Source organism: Terrapene carolina, unplaced genomic scaffold, assembly GCF_002925995.2.
Source record: "Terrapene carolina triunguis isolate 2854851 unplaced genomic scaffold, T_m_triunguis-2.0 Scaffold212, whole genome shotgun sequence".
NCBI lineage: Eukaryota > Metazoa > Chordata > Testudines > Emydidae > Terrapene > Terrapene triunguis.
Window position 1 is genome coordinate 3113980 of NW_020664563.1, and position 13792 is coordinate 3127771.

At 43.8% G+C, this 13792-nt stretch overlaps 1 protein-coding gene across 3 annotated transcripts in view; it reads right to left on the bottom strand.

Moving 5' to 3' along the window:
• LOC112107419 (metastasis-associated protein MTA1) overlaps positions 1-13792 on the bottom strand; it is a 160933-nt gene that overhangs the window by 42768 nt on the left and 104373 nt on the right. For 2 of the 3 annotated variants that reach the window (XM_026656152.1, XM_026656150.1), the window contains exons 12-15: positions 8172-8287; positions 6953-7104; positions 5607-5796; positions 5102-5191 (exon numbers count right to left, since the gene is read on the bottom strand). In XM_026656152.1, coding sequence (XP_026511937.1) covers positions 5102-5191; positions 5607-5796; positions 6953-7104; positions 8172-8287 — 548 coding nt within the window. Of the gene's footprint in view, positions 1-5101; positions 5192-5606; positions 5797-6952; positions 7105-8171; positions 8288-13792 lie in introns of those variants that run through there. The other variant, XM_026656151.1, reaches the window with a different exon arrangement.

Sequence of the window (13792 nt, forward strand, 5' to 3'; positions counted from 1 at the left end):
ATCATTTCGATTTTGTTAATGAACACCGTTGTCTGTGTTGCTGTTTTCGCGGGAATATTTTAAACCGGGGACGCAGACTGTGGCGGGGGGCGGGTTCAGTGTTCTGATGCAAATGATGCTTCTAAACTCCCGGAATGCCAGGCTCCGCACTGGTGGACTGGTTATTTCAATGGAGAACATGAAAAACACCTCCCAGACTGACCAGGGTAACCAGTGACTGCACTGTGTATGTGTCCTGATGCTGGACCTGACACCGCCTCTGTACCCTGCTAAAGGTCACTGTCCTGTCCAATTACCAAGCCCCTTCCCCCCCTCCAGACAGACTCTCCCTCAAAAGAACCTGACTGAAACAGCAATGAACAGAAACAAACATTTTATTGCGAACCAGACATGAAACGTGGGGGGTGAAACTTGGACGGGGGCTTGTGTGAGGTGGGTAGGAAAGGACTTATGAAATTTTGGGGAATGTCAGCCTTCTAGTGCTAGAGCAGTCTGCAGGGGTTGACTGAAAGTTTTAACGTCCCTTGCCGCCCCTCCTTCTTTGGACTTTAGGTGAGGGTGGTGTGTGACTTGGTGGCGGGTGAGGGCGGTTACAGATAGACTGCAGCGGGGCTCTGTCCTCCTGCCTCCGGTCTTGCAGAACATCCACAAGGCGCCGGAGCGTGTCCGTTTGCTCCCTCATTAGTCCAAGCAGCTTTTCAGTAGCCTGTTGGTCCTCCTGACGCCACCTCTCCTCCCGTTCCATGACTGATCGGTGCATTTGTGACAAGTTCTCCCTCCACTGTGTCTGCTGGGCTGCCTGGGCTCGGGAGCAGCCCATTAGTTCTGAGAACATGTCTTCACGCGTCTTCTTCTTCCTCCGCCTAATCTGCGCTAGCCTCTGGGACTGTGCTGACAGGCTGGGTTGGGAGACAGTCGCAGATGTGTCTGTGTGAATTGTAAAAAGGGAGTGAATTCCTGAGACAGATAAATGAAATTGTATACAAAGAACCTAGTCTTTCTCTGTGAACAAGACCATGCACTGCACCTCTCACATGCGCACTCAGGACAAGGTCGAATTTTCGGCCGTCGCCTTCAGTGCCTGTGGACTTGCGGTGGTCTTGGAGTGATCAGAGAACTGTGGCTGGAGACCTGAACTTCTGGAGCGGGCAATAATGGTAAGCCATAGACTTGTGGCTGCTTAAAACTCCAGCAGTAGCACTGGCCTCCTTTCACATTGAAAGCAATGCCAGTCTCTGCTGCCAGCAATCAGGACAGCATCAACTCTGCCCCGTCCCACCCCCTCGCGGCTGTCCCAGGGAAAGATCCCTGTATGCTGCCCCTCTCCCTCCACCGCGTGGCTGTAAAGCAGTCCCAATACTAACATTCCCCTCCCTAATTCAAAGCAGGGCGTCATGAGCGACATCACCCTCCTGAGGATCCCGGACACCCAGAAAGAACGCATGCTGCGGGAAAGCATGCAGAAACCGGGGCCGTATGCCGCCATGCTATGTCGGGCCATGATCCCCGAGTACTTGATTGTGGCGTGGAGGGGACATGTCTGCTACCACGGAGGGCCCACTAAGATCGCCCTACCCCGGAACCTCATAAACAGGCTTGAGATCTACCTCCACGAGACCTACGAGGAGTTCTCCTACGAGGATTTCTCGTCAATACCTGGCCACATTGACCGGATTTTCGCCTAGGTGCACTGGGACTATGGAGTGGAGCGTCTTTGGCCTCGGAATCATGTAGTAACGGACATTGTGAAAATTTTTTAAAATACTTGGGACTAAATTGAGAAGAGCCTAAGACAGAGAAATCATGAAAACCCATTTGTTACCTTTGTAAATATTCCTGTTTTGTACCTGATTATTTTTTACTAGTTTACAGCACTTTTATAAATATACATTGTTAATAGTATAAATATTACCGTTCTGTTTTAAATAAATGTTTACATGTTTACAGCACTTACTGCTTGATCCTTCCCCTGATTCTGTGTCCGGGGTAAGGGATGGGGACGGTTGGTACGGGATCTCGGTAAGGGTGATGAAGAGCTCCTGGCTGTCGGGGAAATCAGCGGTGCCAGCGCTGTCGACTGCCTCGTCCTCCTCATCTCCTTCTTCATCTTCCCCGTCCGCTAACATGTCCGACGAGGAACCGGCCGCGGACAATATCCCATCCTCGGAGTCCACGGTCAGGGGTGGGGTAGTGGTGGCGGCCGCTCCCAGGATGGAATGCAGTGCCTCGTAGAAACGGGATGTGTGGGGCTGGGATCCGGATCGTCCGTTAGCCTCTTTGGTTTTTTGGTAGCCTTGTCTCAGCTCCTTGATTTTCACGCGGCACTGCGTTGCATCCCGGCTGTAGCCTCTCTCTGCCATGGCTTTGGAGATCTTCTCGTAGATCTTAGCATTCCTTCTTTTGAAGCGCAGCTCGGAAAGCACGGACTCATCGCCCCACACAGCGATGAGATCCAAGACTTCCCGATCAGTCCATGCTGGGGCCCTCTTTCTATTAGATTGCACGGCCATCTCTGCTGGAGAGCTCTGCATCGTTGCCACTGCTGCTGAGCTCACCTCGATGTCCAAACAGGAACTGAGATTCAAACTGCCCAGACAGGAAAATGAATTCAAATTTTCCCGGGGGTGTGGCTGGTCAGAGCATCCGAGCTCGGACTGCTGTCCAGAGCGTCAACAGAGTGGTGCACTGTGGGATAGCTCCCGGAGCTATTAGCGTCGATTTCCATCCACACCTAGCCTAATTCGATATGGCCATTTCGAATTTAGCGCTACTCCTCTCGTTGGGGAGGATTACAGAAATCGATTTAAAGAGAGCTCTATGTCGAACTAAATGGCTTCCTGGTGTGGACGGGTGCAGGGTTAATTCGATATAACGGCGCTAAATTCGACATAAAAGCCTAGTGTAGACCAGGCCCAGGAAGAAGCATGACAGTTTTACAACTGCCCCTGACCCCACCTGCACAACCTGCCAGTCCCTCAGGAGCAGTTTGTGGTCTCTGGTCCCTTTAAAGTCAATGGTTATTTAATTACAAAATTGGGAGTCTTAAATTTCAACTTCAACAAAAAGTGAGTTGACAGTGGCTGTCTGGCCACAGACTGCAGTGAAGAGAGAGCTAGTTCATAGGACACTAGAGAGGGTAGCAGGGTCAAGGAGTTCAGTTACCTACAAAAACAAACATTAAGTACACCTCTACCCAGATATAACGCTGTCCTCGGGAGCCAAAAAAAAATCTTACCACGTTATAGGTGAAACCGCGTTATATTGAACTTGCTTTGATCCGCTGGAGCGCGCAGCCCCGCGCCCCCGGAGCACTGCTTTACCGCGTTATATCCGAATTCATGTTATATCGGGTCACGTTATATCGGGGTGGAGGTGTAATAAGAGAAGAGGAAGTTAAAATAACTGATATAAAAAAAAATCTACATAAAAAATGTTTCAAGAAGGGCTTTTGTAGCCTTTCCCCCATTATTCCTCTTATCCTTATATTTTGAATAGGAGAAGGATGCAATACATTAAGCACCGTATTTTTTTTAAATACAAAAGAAACAGTTAATAAGCCACTCTGATGCCAGCACGGGCTGTGGTAAAGTCATAGAGCCTTCACCGTTCTGCCCCATAACACACTCAAGGCATGCACCAATAGCCAATTAATGCACAAATATCATGGGTTACTGCAATATTCATTTGACAGCATTCCCAGATATGGGATCTTTCTTTAAGGCAATGTATGGTTCAGGTGTGATTATATAACAACTTGCAGAGAGCAATATATTTATAGGAAACAGCAACAGATCAAATTAAGCACAATTTTAGTTCTATTAACTGAAATACTTGGATAAAAGGTGCTAATAAAATATCAGCCATTTGTTTCAAAGATCCCAAAGTACTTTTCACATTGCAAACTATACACACCTGAAATCATGCCATCCACTCTTAAGGAAGACTGTGTCGGATGTTTAACAGCACAAAACAATGCTAAACTACTTAGGACAGGAGGAGAAGAATGCTGTATCCAAACAAAACTGCAGAAGGAATTTTTGGACAGGATACAAGAATTAATTCCCCTACTTTTGTAAAAGAGGGAAGCAGTCTGGGGTTTTGTTTGGCTGCTTTAAAATGGTCAGAAGTGATTAAGACCTTTCTTTTATGTGCAATCTGAAAGACAGAACCTCCAGCAGCACAATACATACTAACTGCACCCTGGGATCATGATTCAAACTCACTTGTGAGGAAGAGGACTACCTACTGAACCACCTCTGGCACCTAAATGTTTTTTTGAGATCAGTAGTTGGATGCAAGAACTAACAATCTAGGAATTATTTTGGGGAAGTTCTGTGGCCTGTGTTATGCACCAAGTCTGACTAGATGATCACAATGGTCCCTACTGGCCTTGAAATCTATGAATCTTTCACTGACCATAATTTCTGCACTTAAACCTCTTCCACTACAGAATCTTTACCCTCAAAGGCATGAAAGGTCAAGCAAGCAAATGCCAACTCATTTTCTGTTAAACTCTAGTGACATCCTTCTCAGACGTTTGCCTACTGTGCAGTAATTATGATGCTAAGGAGAGGCCCAAAGCAGAGCTGCATAACACTTACTATAAGCACTTCATGGAGAAAGCTCTGTATCCTTAGGCCTTTTAGACTTGAGAAGAGGCTGCACAGTGGATCCCATTGTAGGAGTTACATTAAGACTGTACCAGAGTGGGATTGTGGACGAGCCAACTGCATCCCACCGATCACATTTATGGATTGTAAGCAGAAGGTCTCTCACCCAGACACCGGAGGCTGCCTCATGACTGCTAAAGAGGAGTTTCGCATATAGGATGGAGGGTGGGTAGTAGGCTGCTGAGCCACCACACCTCTACATAGTGTGAAGAGGAGAAAGGCTGCAGGGGCCATTTTGAACTTTCCTCTGTTCCAGAGAAGGACACAATAGTATATAAACTGAATGTTTCAGGACCTTACCAAAGGTTATTAATTTATTTCTAGAGATGGGCAAAATTTGGGGGGAAGCGGATCCTATTTTTCCAGATCAGTTTACCCAGCAGTATGAAAATACGCAAGCAGTTAGGAGAATTAGCCTGTAGCATATTTACCTAAATACCGGAGTACTGCTTCTAAAGGCTTTCGAACAACTTGCTTTAACAACAATGGATTTTCTGATGCTTCTGGTAAGCGTGCTGTGCCTGTGAAGACAATATCGGGATTTGGGAAAACATTTATTTTCTTATTAAAAATGAATGGAGTCTTGGACATTAACTTAGTCTAAAACAACTTTTCTCTGGAGAGCTTTCGAGTAAAAAAGGATGTTTACAGAGTAGGTGCATGTTTTGGCAAGTGTACACACAGGCAAGGGAATGTGCTGCATACTGGCAAACAAGTGACACTTAAAAAAAAGCTGAGCAATTTCAAATGTGTTATTTGATAATAGTGTGATGAGTTAAGGCCATTTCTGCAAAGGAAATAAGTAACAGCAGGTCATCTGTGCTTCGCCACAGTACCTCTGAAAGATTTAACTCAAGTCTTTCCCAAAGGAATTAATCTCAAATTCTGGTTTCCCAATTTCATAGTAAGTAGCTGGATGTCTAGATAAATACTCACATTCTGCTTTGATTGCTGCACTGTTGATGGGCAGGTGGGGATGTCTTGCTGCATGCCAAGGACGCAAGATCTCTCGACACAAGCGTCTGGCAATCCTTGTCAGTTTTGTTGTATGCAGATAGAAAGCTTGTCGTGTTTTCATGGCAAATTTGGGGCTCCCACTGTTTCGCACTGGCACACCATGAAGACTCTGGGAAAAGGGAAAAAGCACAAGCACTTTTATTGTTCACAACTGATTTTTATTAGAAATTTGCAGAACACCAGAAACCAGCATCAGTTAACACCACATACATAGTCCATTCTAAAAGTCATTTCCACCTACACCCTCCTATACAACCCCCTCTTTCCTAAATTTTTAAAGGATGCTCACTCAAAGTAAAGTATTTGCTTCTACTCAGTTTCTGAAAGGCTCCTGGGGACAGAGATAGGAGCTTGGAGTTGATACAGGCTGAAGGAAAACCACAGATATAGAGGTAAGGACAAGAGTGGGAGGCAGAGATTAGGAGGGAAGTCTCAACAAGCTAAGAACACAACACAACCTACTATCTTCTCCCATCTGCACTGCTGCTGCTCTTCCCTAGCCACTATTCGTTTTTGAAAACTTTGGCCCTATACTTTAATGTGGACCAATTTAAGCATTCAATATCTTGGAAGGTTGGCCTTGGGCTAAGGTTTACATACTTAACTACATGTGGACAAAGATGACTTATCAATTATTGCACAGGCCAGACCCTTACCATGTCATAAAAAAGCCAAGTTCTGACTAATAATTCTGTTGGTTTAGGCTTTAAAACAGTTGTACAGTAGAACCTCAGAGCTATGAACACCTCGAGAATGGAGGCTGTTTGTAACTCTGAACAAAACGTTATGGTAGTTTTCAAAAGTTTACAACTGAACATTGACTTAATACATCTTTGAAACTTTAGTATGCAGAAAATAAAATGCTGCTTTTAACCATCTTAATTTAAATGAAACAAGCACAGAAACAGTTTCCTTACCTTGTCTGTTTTTTTTTGTTTTGTTTTTAAACATTCCCTTTTTTAGTAGTTTATGTTTAACACAGTACTGTACTGTATTTGCTTTTTTGTGTGTGTCTCTCTGCTGCTGCCTGATTGCGTACTTCCGGTTCCAAAGGAAGCATGTGGTTGACCAGTCAGTTTGTAACTCTGGTGTTCATAACTCTGAGGTTCTACTGTATATTATTTGATGTGGTTGTGTGGGGCAGGAATAAGGGATACTTTTTCCATTACTGTTCATTGGAATGAGCATTCGGTTCCCTGACCTGCAGTACTGAGCCTCCTGCAATGGATGTACATACCATATTATTTTACGCTGGATGCACATACCATATTATTGCGGTTTGGTCCTGGTCTCTCTCCATCTAATCGCGTTGGCATTTTCAAGCCACCATATTTCTTCCAGTATGTCCAACAGGATGCACAGAGGCGACACTGCATGTTAGGGGGACCCCAAGAATACCACTGGTAAGACTGTGTGGCTAGGGATAATAAAGGTGGAAATATATATATATATATTCTTAAACAGAATTGATTTTCAAAGTTTATAGCCTTTACAACCATCTTTACAATCTCAAAGGAGAAAAAGACCTTTCAGCTTCACAAGGTAACAAAACTAGATCATAAGCCTGTTGTATCAAAAATGAGGCAAATTCCATCATCATTAAATGTTTTATAATGGCATTATGCAGTGTTGTTATAGCCATGGTGATCCCAGGATATTAGAAAGACAAGGTAGTGAGGTAAATTTTTTTATTGAACCAACTTCTGTTGGTGAGAGAGAGAGAGAGAAGCTTTCGAGCTACACAGAAGAAAAGCTCTGTATAAATTCAGAAGCTTGTTTCTCTCACCAACAGAAGTTGGTCCAATAAAAGATATTACCTCCCCCACCTTGTCTCTTATAATGGCCTTAGCTCAAGTAATTATACTCTGTAGTATATCATTTGAAACAGTAAAATGAGTAAGAGTCATTAGGATGGGGAAACTTCCTGGTAATGACTTTGAGATATTTTATGCTGTAACTCCGAAACACAACCACCCCTTTTGCATAGGTGGGGGGAACTGTAACTTTTCCCCTCTATTTTAGAAATCCCCTCCCCAACTTTACTTAGGGAAGAGAAAGAGAGTCAGTCATTTTGACTCTCCATACAGTCCTACGTTTTAGCACATCTAAAAGGCTCTCCATAAAGGAGAGGGAAGCCTATTAGACCAAGACATATTAGCCGATAAGACCATAGTGAATACAAGGATGTAACCATGCTCTTTGGACTTTCCACTACCATTATAAAGCTGTGAAAACATTATAAAGCTCTCCAATGAATTAAATACTTGTCTTCACTCAGGAGCCATCTATTATTTCACAGGAAACATCAGCTCTTACAGCTATTTACAATAAAATCCACCCACTCTAAAAACTTAGAAACATTTATGTAAAGAAAAACCCTGCCTATTTCACCCACCCCACCCTGCATGGTAGCTTATTAAAGCTTTACTTTAGTCTTAGTGCTAGAGTACTTCTGCTGCTCTTGCACAATTGCAAATCACTTACTATAGCAGCTTTCACAGGCCCGTCCTGCTCCCGTGTTCTGTGCCTGTCCTCCTGTACCATTTACCACTCCTGGTTTGACATTATTTACATTGATCTGGTTGGGGTTTGGCTTGTTACTTAAAACACAAAGCAAAAAAAGGGAAAAAATTAATTGATTGTGACATGTAACTTTCCTATGTGACAAAAAAATATGGCCCAGAAGATTAAAACTGAAGATGTACATTTCTCACATATTTATGAATTCCAAAACAAGAAACATTACTTACCAGTAAATAGAGTTTTCTGAATACATTTCCTCTGCAGATCATACTGTAGAAGTCACATGCCATTTCTCAGGAGTCCCAGAACCACTTAAAAGCAGTTAACCATTCTGGTCATGAGTACACCTTAATTACTGATCTGAAAACATTCTAATCTAGGTGACAAAAGGGCCATGTCGACAGACATACCTCTGCTCCGCTCTGCCTGAACAACATTCTGCTTAAGCCTCTAAAGAGGTGAGGAAGGAGGGAAAGTCAAGGTGGATCTGCAAGGGCAATAGATTCAGAGAATTCCATGGTAAAGTAGCCTTCCTTTCTCCTTCAGAAAATTGCCTCTTCAAATCCCGTCTCTCTGTAGTAGACTGGCAAGTTTACAGGCAAGAGCTCAGAAGTACTAATTCAGATTCAAAGTTTGCCCTCCTGAAACAAGCACCTACTGCCACTGCAGTATTAAAGAACTGCAGAGAAAAAGGTGTAAACTGAATCCTCAGATAACCCAAATGGGAACACCTTGCACAGACAGCAGTCTTCCCCATCTGATTCAGAGGTATTTCCTGTGCAATTTCCTAAGAGATGTGTGAAAGGAAGCATCTTAAAAGGTCAAGAGCGCCATCCCATCCCATTTAGCATAGAGATTATGGCACTCCAAGCCAACATGTAGAATCAGATTTATTTACAGACCTTATTTTACCACTCCCTTCAACAAAACCACAACAGAATTAGTTAAAGTACCAGACTGCAACACAGGGGATCTGGGTTCAATTCCAAGACTTCCTGTGTAACTTTTGGCTAGTCATTTAGGGCTTGCATCAACAGTAGGAGAAGACACTCTACTGGGATGCGATTTCTAAAGCACACTCGTGCTGTGGGTTAATGTGCCTGTGTAGACCATTGAGCTGCATACCTTTTTATACAGCAGTACTGCTCTGTATATTCAGCACTTCATCGGCTGACTTCAGTAATACAGTTTACCACATTTCACTAAGTGAAAGCCAACACAGCAGAGAGCCAGATTCTATTCCTTCTGATGCAGCATCAACAAAGATTTAGTAAATTCCAATCAGTTATACCTGTATAAACCCATCAAAGGCAAAGAGGTTGCATATGAAATTATTCTTGAGACAATGGCATTGGGCAGGCATAAATAAGATAACAATTTGGCCTAGAGAATCTTTAAGACAAGTGGGGATATGAGGGAAAGAAAGAAAACTCCCCAGTCACTGTGTTTCCAGGGCTGTTAGAAAAATGCATCTTTTTACTTGGAACCAATTACATGTGATTGGGAGTCACTGAGAGACAGAGAGAGCCCAGACACAATCTTTTTTTTTTTTTTTTTTTTTTAAATAAACAAAAAGTGTTACATGCAGATTCTGCTACAGTGGCACACAAGGACCATAAAGGCTCCACAAGTGACCAGGGGAGCCTTTTCCAAGAGCAGGAGAAGCTTCAGACTGACCTGTGTTGCTCTCTTTTATATAACATGGTGGGCTTATTGAGAGGAAGAAGTGTGGGTGAGGGGGAAGGTCTGTGTACTGCTAAGTGCTACAGACATTCTGGACTTCTCTGGTCTGCAGGGCTCCCCAGGCAAGGCAGAAAAAAAAGAATTAATAACTGGGGCCTTTTTACAATCGTGGTTCAATTGTTCTGTTCTTCAGCTGATGCACTGTCATGGCCCTAATGATTGATTATTAATGGATTTGAAATGGCTCTAGGATTTGTAAGTCACTGCATGACGTTCCAACTCAGGGAGACTTGCAAAGGCAATTTTGCGAAGGAGAAGAATGGAATATTATAAACCTTTGCATGAGACCGCATTTTGTTGATTGCTGCCATATTAAAAATTACCTCCAAGTAGCTTCTACTTCACCAAAAATTCATTTTGTGCAAATATAACTAGATTACTTAAGGTAGCTGGGGTTCTCCAAAAGTATTCTCTCTACAGAGTTACACTACTGGCAGGCAATGCTGCATAGTGGATAGAGCTCTGGACTAGGGCAAAGAGACTTGGGTTTCTATTTCCAGCTCTGCCACCCGGCCTGCTGGGTGACCTTGGGCAAGTCATTCACCTCTGTGCCTCGGTTTCCCCCTCTATAAAATATGATTCTTTCTAAAGCCCTTTTAGAACTTCTGATGAAAAGCACTATAAGAGCTTGGTGATATTATTATATTACTATTACTACTGTAGAATGCTATACTGCATAGTTCCAGAAATCACATATAATTAACTAGGAACAAGACTACACGCCTTGATATATGCATCCCACAGTGCTAAGATCACATTGAGAAAGGGAAACATGATGGCCAAACTCCTTCACTCCTGGCTGTCTTTGCGAAACTGACCTACTGAAAAAAACATGGGGACGATCTGAACATCTCTCTCTCAACTCCACTTACGGTAAATAACATAACTTTTTCTTCATAAGCATGCTACCTCAGGCATCTGAATAATGAAATCAATTGTGACTTAAGTAATCTACCTTAAGCACTTAACCCTTATATTTCTTCAAAGACTGGTACAAACAGTCTAAGTTAACTTGTTAATCAATTTATTAGTTACTTAATGAAGATGAAGTCAGCAAAGTTCAAACTGCAAATAAGATGCACATTTTACACAGATTACCAACAAGTATGGTAAGTTTTCCCAACACTTGGAGTCTTTAAATCAGAACTGGATGCCTTTCTAAAAGATCTGTGGTTGAATTGGAGTATGTGTACTAGATGCAAGAATCCTTGGGTGAAATTCTCTGGCCTGTGTTATACAGGAAATCAGACCAGGTGATCATAATATAGTCTCTTCTGACATTTGAACCTACTAAAGTGACAAGATCCTTGTAAGAAGTGTTGGCTCCCAGCTTCCCTTAGATCATGAATTGACAAACAGCTCACAAAACACTGACATTTTTCCAATGTGTGACCAACCTTATGCACTTGGTTGACAGCACTAAATTAACATGGGAGCAGGAACTGAAGTCTTACTTTTCTGAAAGGAGAAACTTGTGTGCCCAAGACATATGGTAGCTAAAGATTAAACTGGTTTTATTGGTTAGAAGACTGAGTATAATACCACCAATGTACACTGGAATGGTTCCAGTCATCCAGGTACGTACAGCCAGATGTTCTGGTCCTGTCATGAGAAACGCATTTTGGAATAACATTGTGATAAAAGAGAACGGCACTTCTCCCCTTACTGCACGTAAAGCTTTGTCAGGCCATTACTTCGTGTATCTAAAAACATGTGCCTAAAACTATTTTGTGCCCACTTTTTTTGGGGGGTGAGAGGGGAAGTCTAATGTTTGTTAAAAGGATCCTTAGGTATTGGTAAGATCCTTCTCCACCAACATTAAAAGTATAGATCACTGTTTTAACATACTTATAAAAGAGGGACAGAATATACTCATGCATGGAAATTTTTCTAGTCTATACTGAATCTCCAAATAGTCCTATCTAAATGGGAGGAAGACGGTCTTGGGATTAAGGCGCAAAATGATGAGTCAAGATACAGAGGGTCTATTTTCAGCTATGCCACAAAGAAATTTTACTTGCCCTGTGCTGTGACTATGGCTCTTCAAGATGTGTCCCCCTATGGGTGCTCCACTTCAAGTGTGTATGCACCTCTTGAGCCCTTGATGGGAGATTTCTAGCTCTAACAGTTTGATGTGGAGACTGGTTTTGTGGGCTGTCCATCTGCCTTGAACCATGAGGGTGTCGAGGTGGGTCCCGCATCCTAACAGGGAAGCGTCAGAGTTAGTCACTGTTGGGGTTGGGTGACAGAAAGGGATAAACGCACAAACGCTGCGTTGCTCCTACCACCAGTCTAGGGAGTTTTTTAAGTGCAAGGGGACCGTCACCTACCTGTCCAAAGTGACCGTGTTCAGAGAATAGGTAGTTTTTAAGCCAACCCTGGAAGCAGCAGAGGTGTAGCCTTGTGTGATTGGTCACAAAGATACAAGCTGCCACACAGCCCATGCGTTGAAGACGGTACTTTATTGTGACCCAAGGGCTTCCCTGAATTGTCCCTACCAGACCAAACAAGGTCACTAATCTGTCCAAAGGGAGGTACAAGTACACTCTTATAAACTGTATCCTTTGTACATGTACCAGCATGGATTTCTTTACATTCAGCTGTAGGCCCAACTCTTGGAACAGAGCGAGGGTCATCTGGGTGGCAATAACACAGCCTCGAAGGTGTTGCTCTTGAGTAGCCAGTCGTGGAAGTACAGGAAGACCAATATCACTTCCTGCCTAAGGTAAGCTGCCACTACTACTAGAACCTTTGAAAATACTCTTGGAGCTCAGGATAGGCCGAAGGGGAGCACGCAATACTGAAAATGATCTTGACCTATGATGAATCGTCAGTATTTCCTGTGTGATGGGTGTATAGTTATATGAAAGTAGGCATCTTGTAGGTTGAAGGACAAAAGCCAATCCCCATTCTCTAGTAAAGGAAGAGAAGGTTACTCACTTTGCAGTAACTGAGGTTCTTCGAGATGTGTGTCCCCGTGGGTGTTCTACTCCGGGCGACTGTGCATCCCAGCGCCATTGATCGGAGAGCTTCGGTAGCAGTGCCTGGTCGGGACGCACGCACTCAGCTGCTGTTTCACGGCATCGTTAGGGTCTGCCTGAGCGTGCGCATTCCGCACCCCCTCCCCCCCGTCAGTTCCTTCTCTACCATAGAGTTGTCTGATTAGTACTCCAAAGTAGAGGGGAGCATCCACAGGGGGACACACCTCGAAGAACCTCAGTTACTGCAAGGTGAGTAACCTTCTCTTCTTCGAGTGCTGTTCCTGTGGGTGCTCCACTCCAGGTGAATGTGAAGCAGTACCCACTATGGTTGGTGGGATTTTGGAGTTGCGACAGTGATAACGGTAGACAGTACAGTGTGGCCTACTATGGTATCTGCTGTGGTATCCTGTGTGGTAGCATAATGTTTGGCGAATGTGTGGTCAGATGTCCACGTGACCGCCTTGCATATACTGGTAATAGGTACGTTGTGGAGGAATGCAACGGATGTTGATATCACCCGAGTAGAGTGAGTTCTGATGCCCTTGGGTGGTTGAGCATTCTGAGTCTGGTAGCAGGATCTGATGCAGTCAGAGATCCACTTGGAGAGTCATTGCTTAGAAATAGCAGCACCCTTTGATCTCTCGATAGTGGACACAAATAGCTTAAGGGATTTACGGAATGCCTTAGTTCTGTCTAGATAAAATGCAATTGCCCGTCTGACGTCGAGGTAGGGTGACCAGACAGCAAGTGTGAAAAATCGGAACAGAGGATGGTGGGGTGGTGGTGGGGTAATAGGAGCCTATATAAGAAAAAGCCCCAAATATCGGGACTGTCCCTATAAAATTGGGACATCTGGTC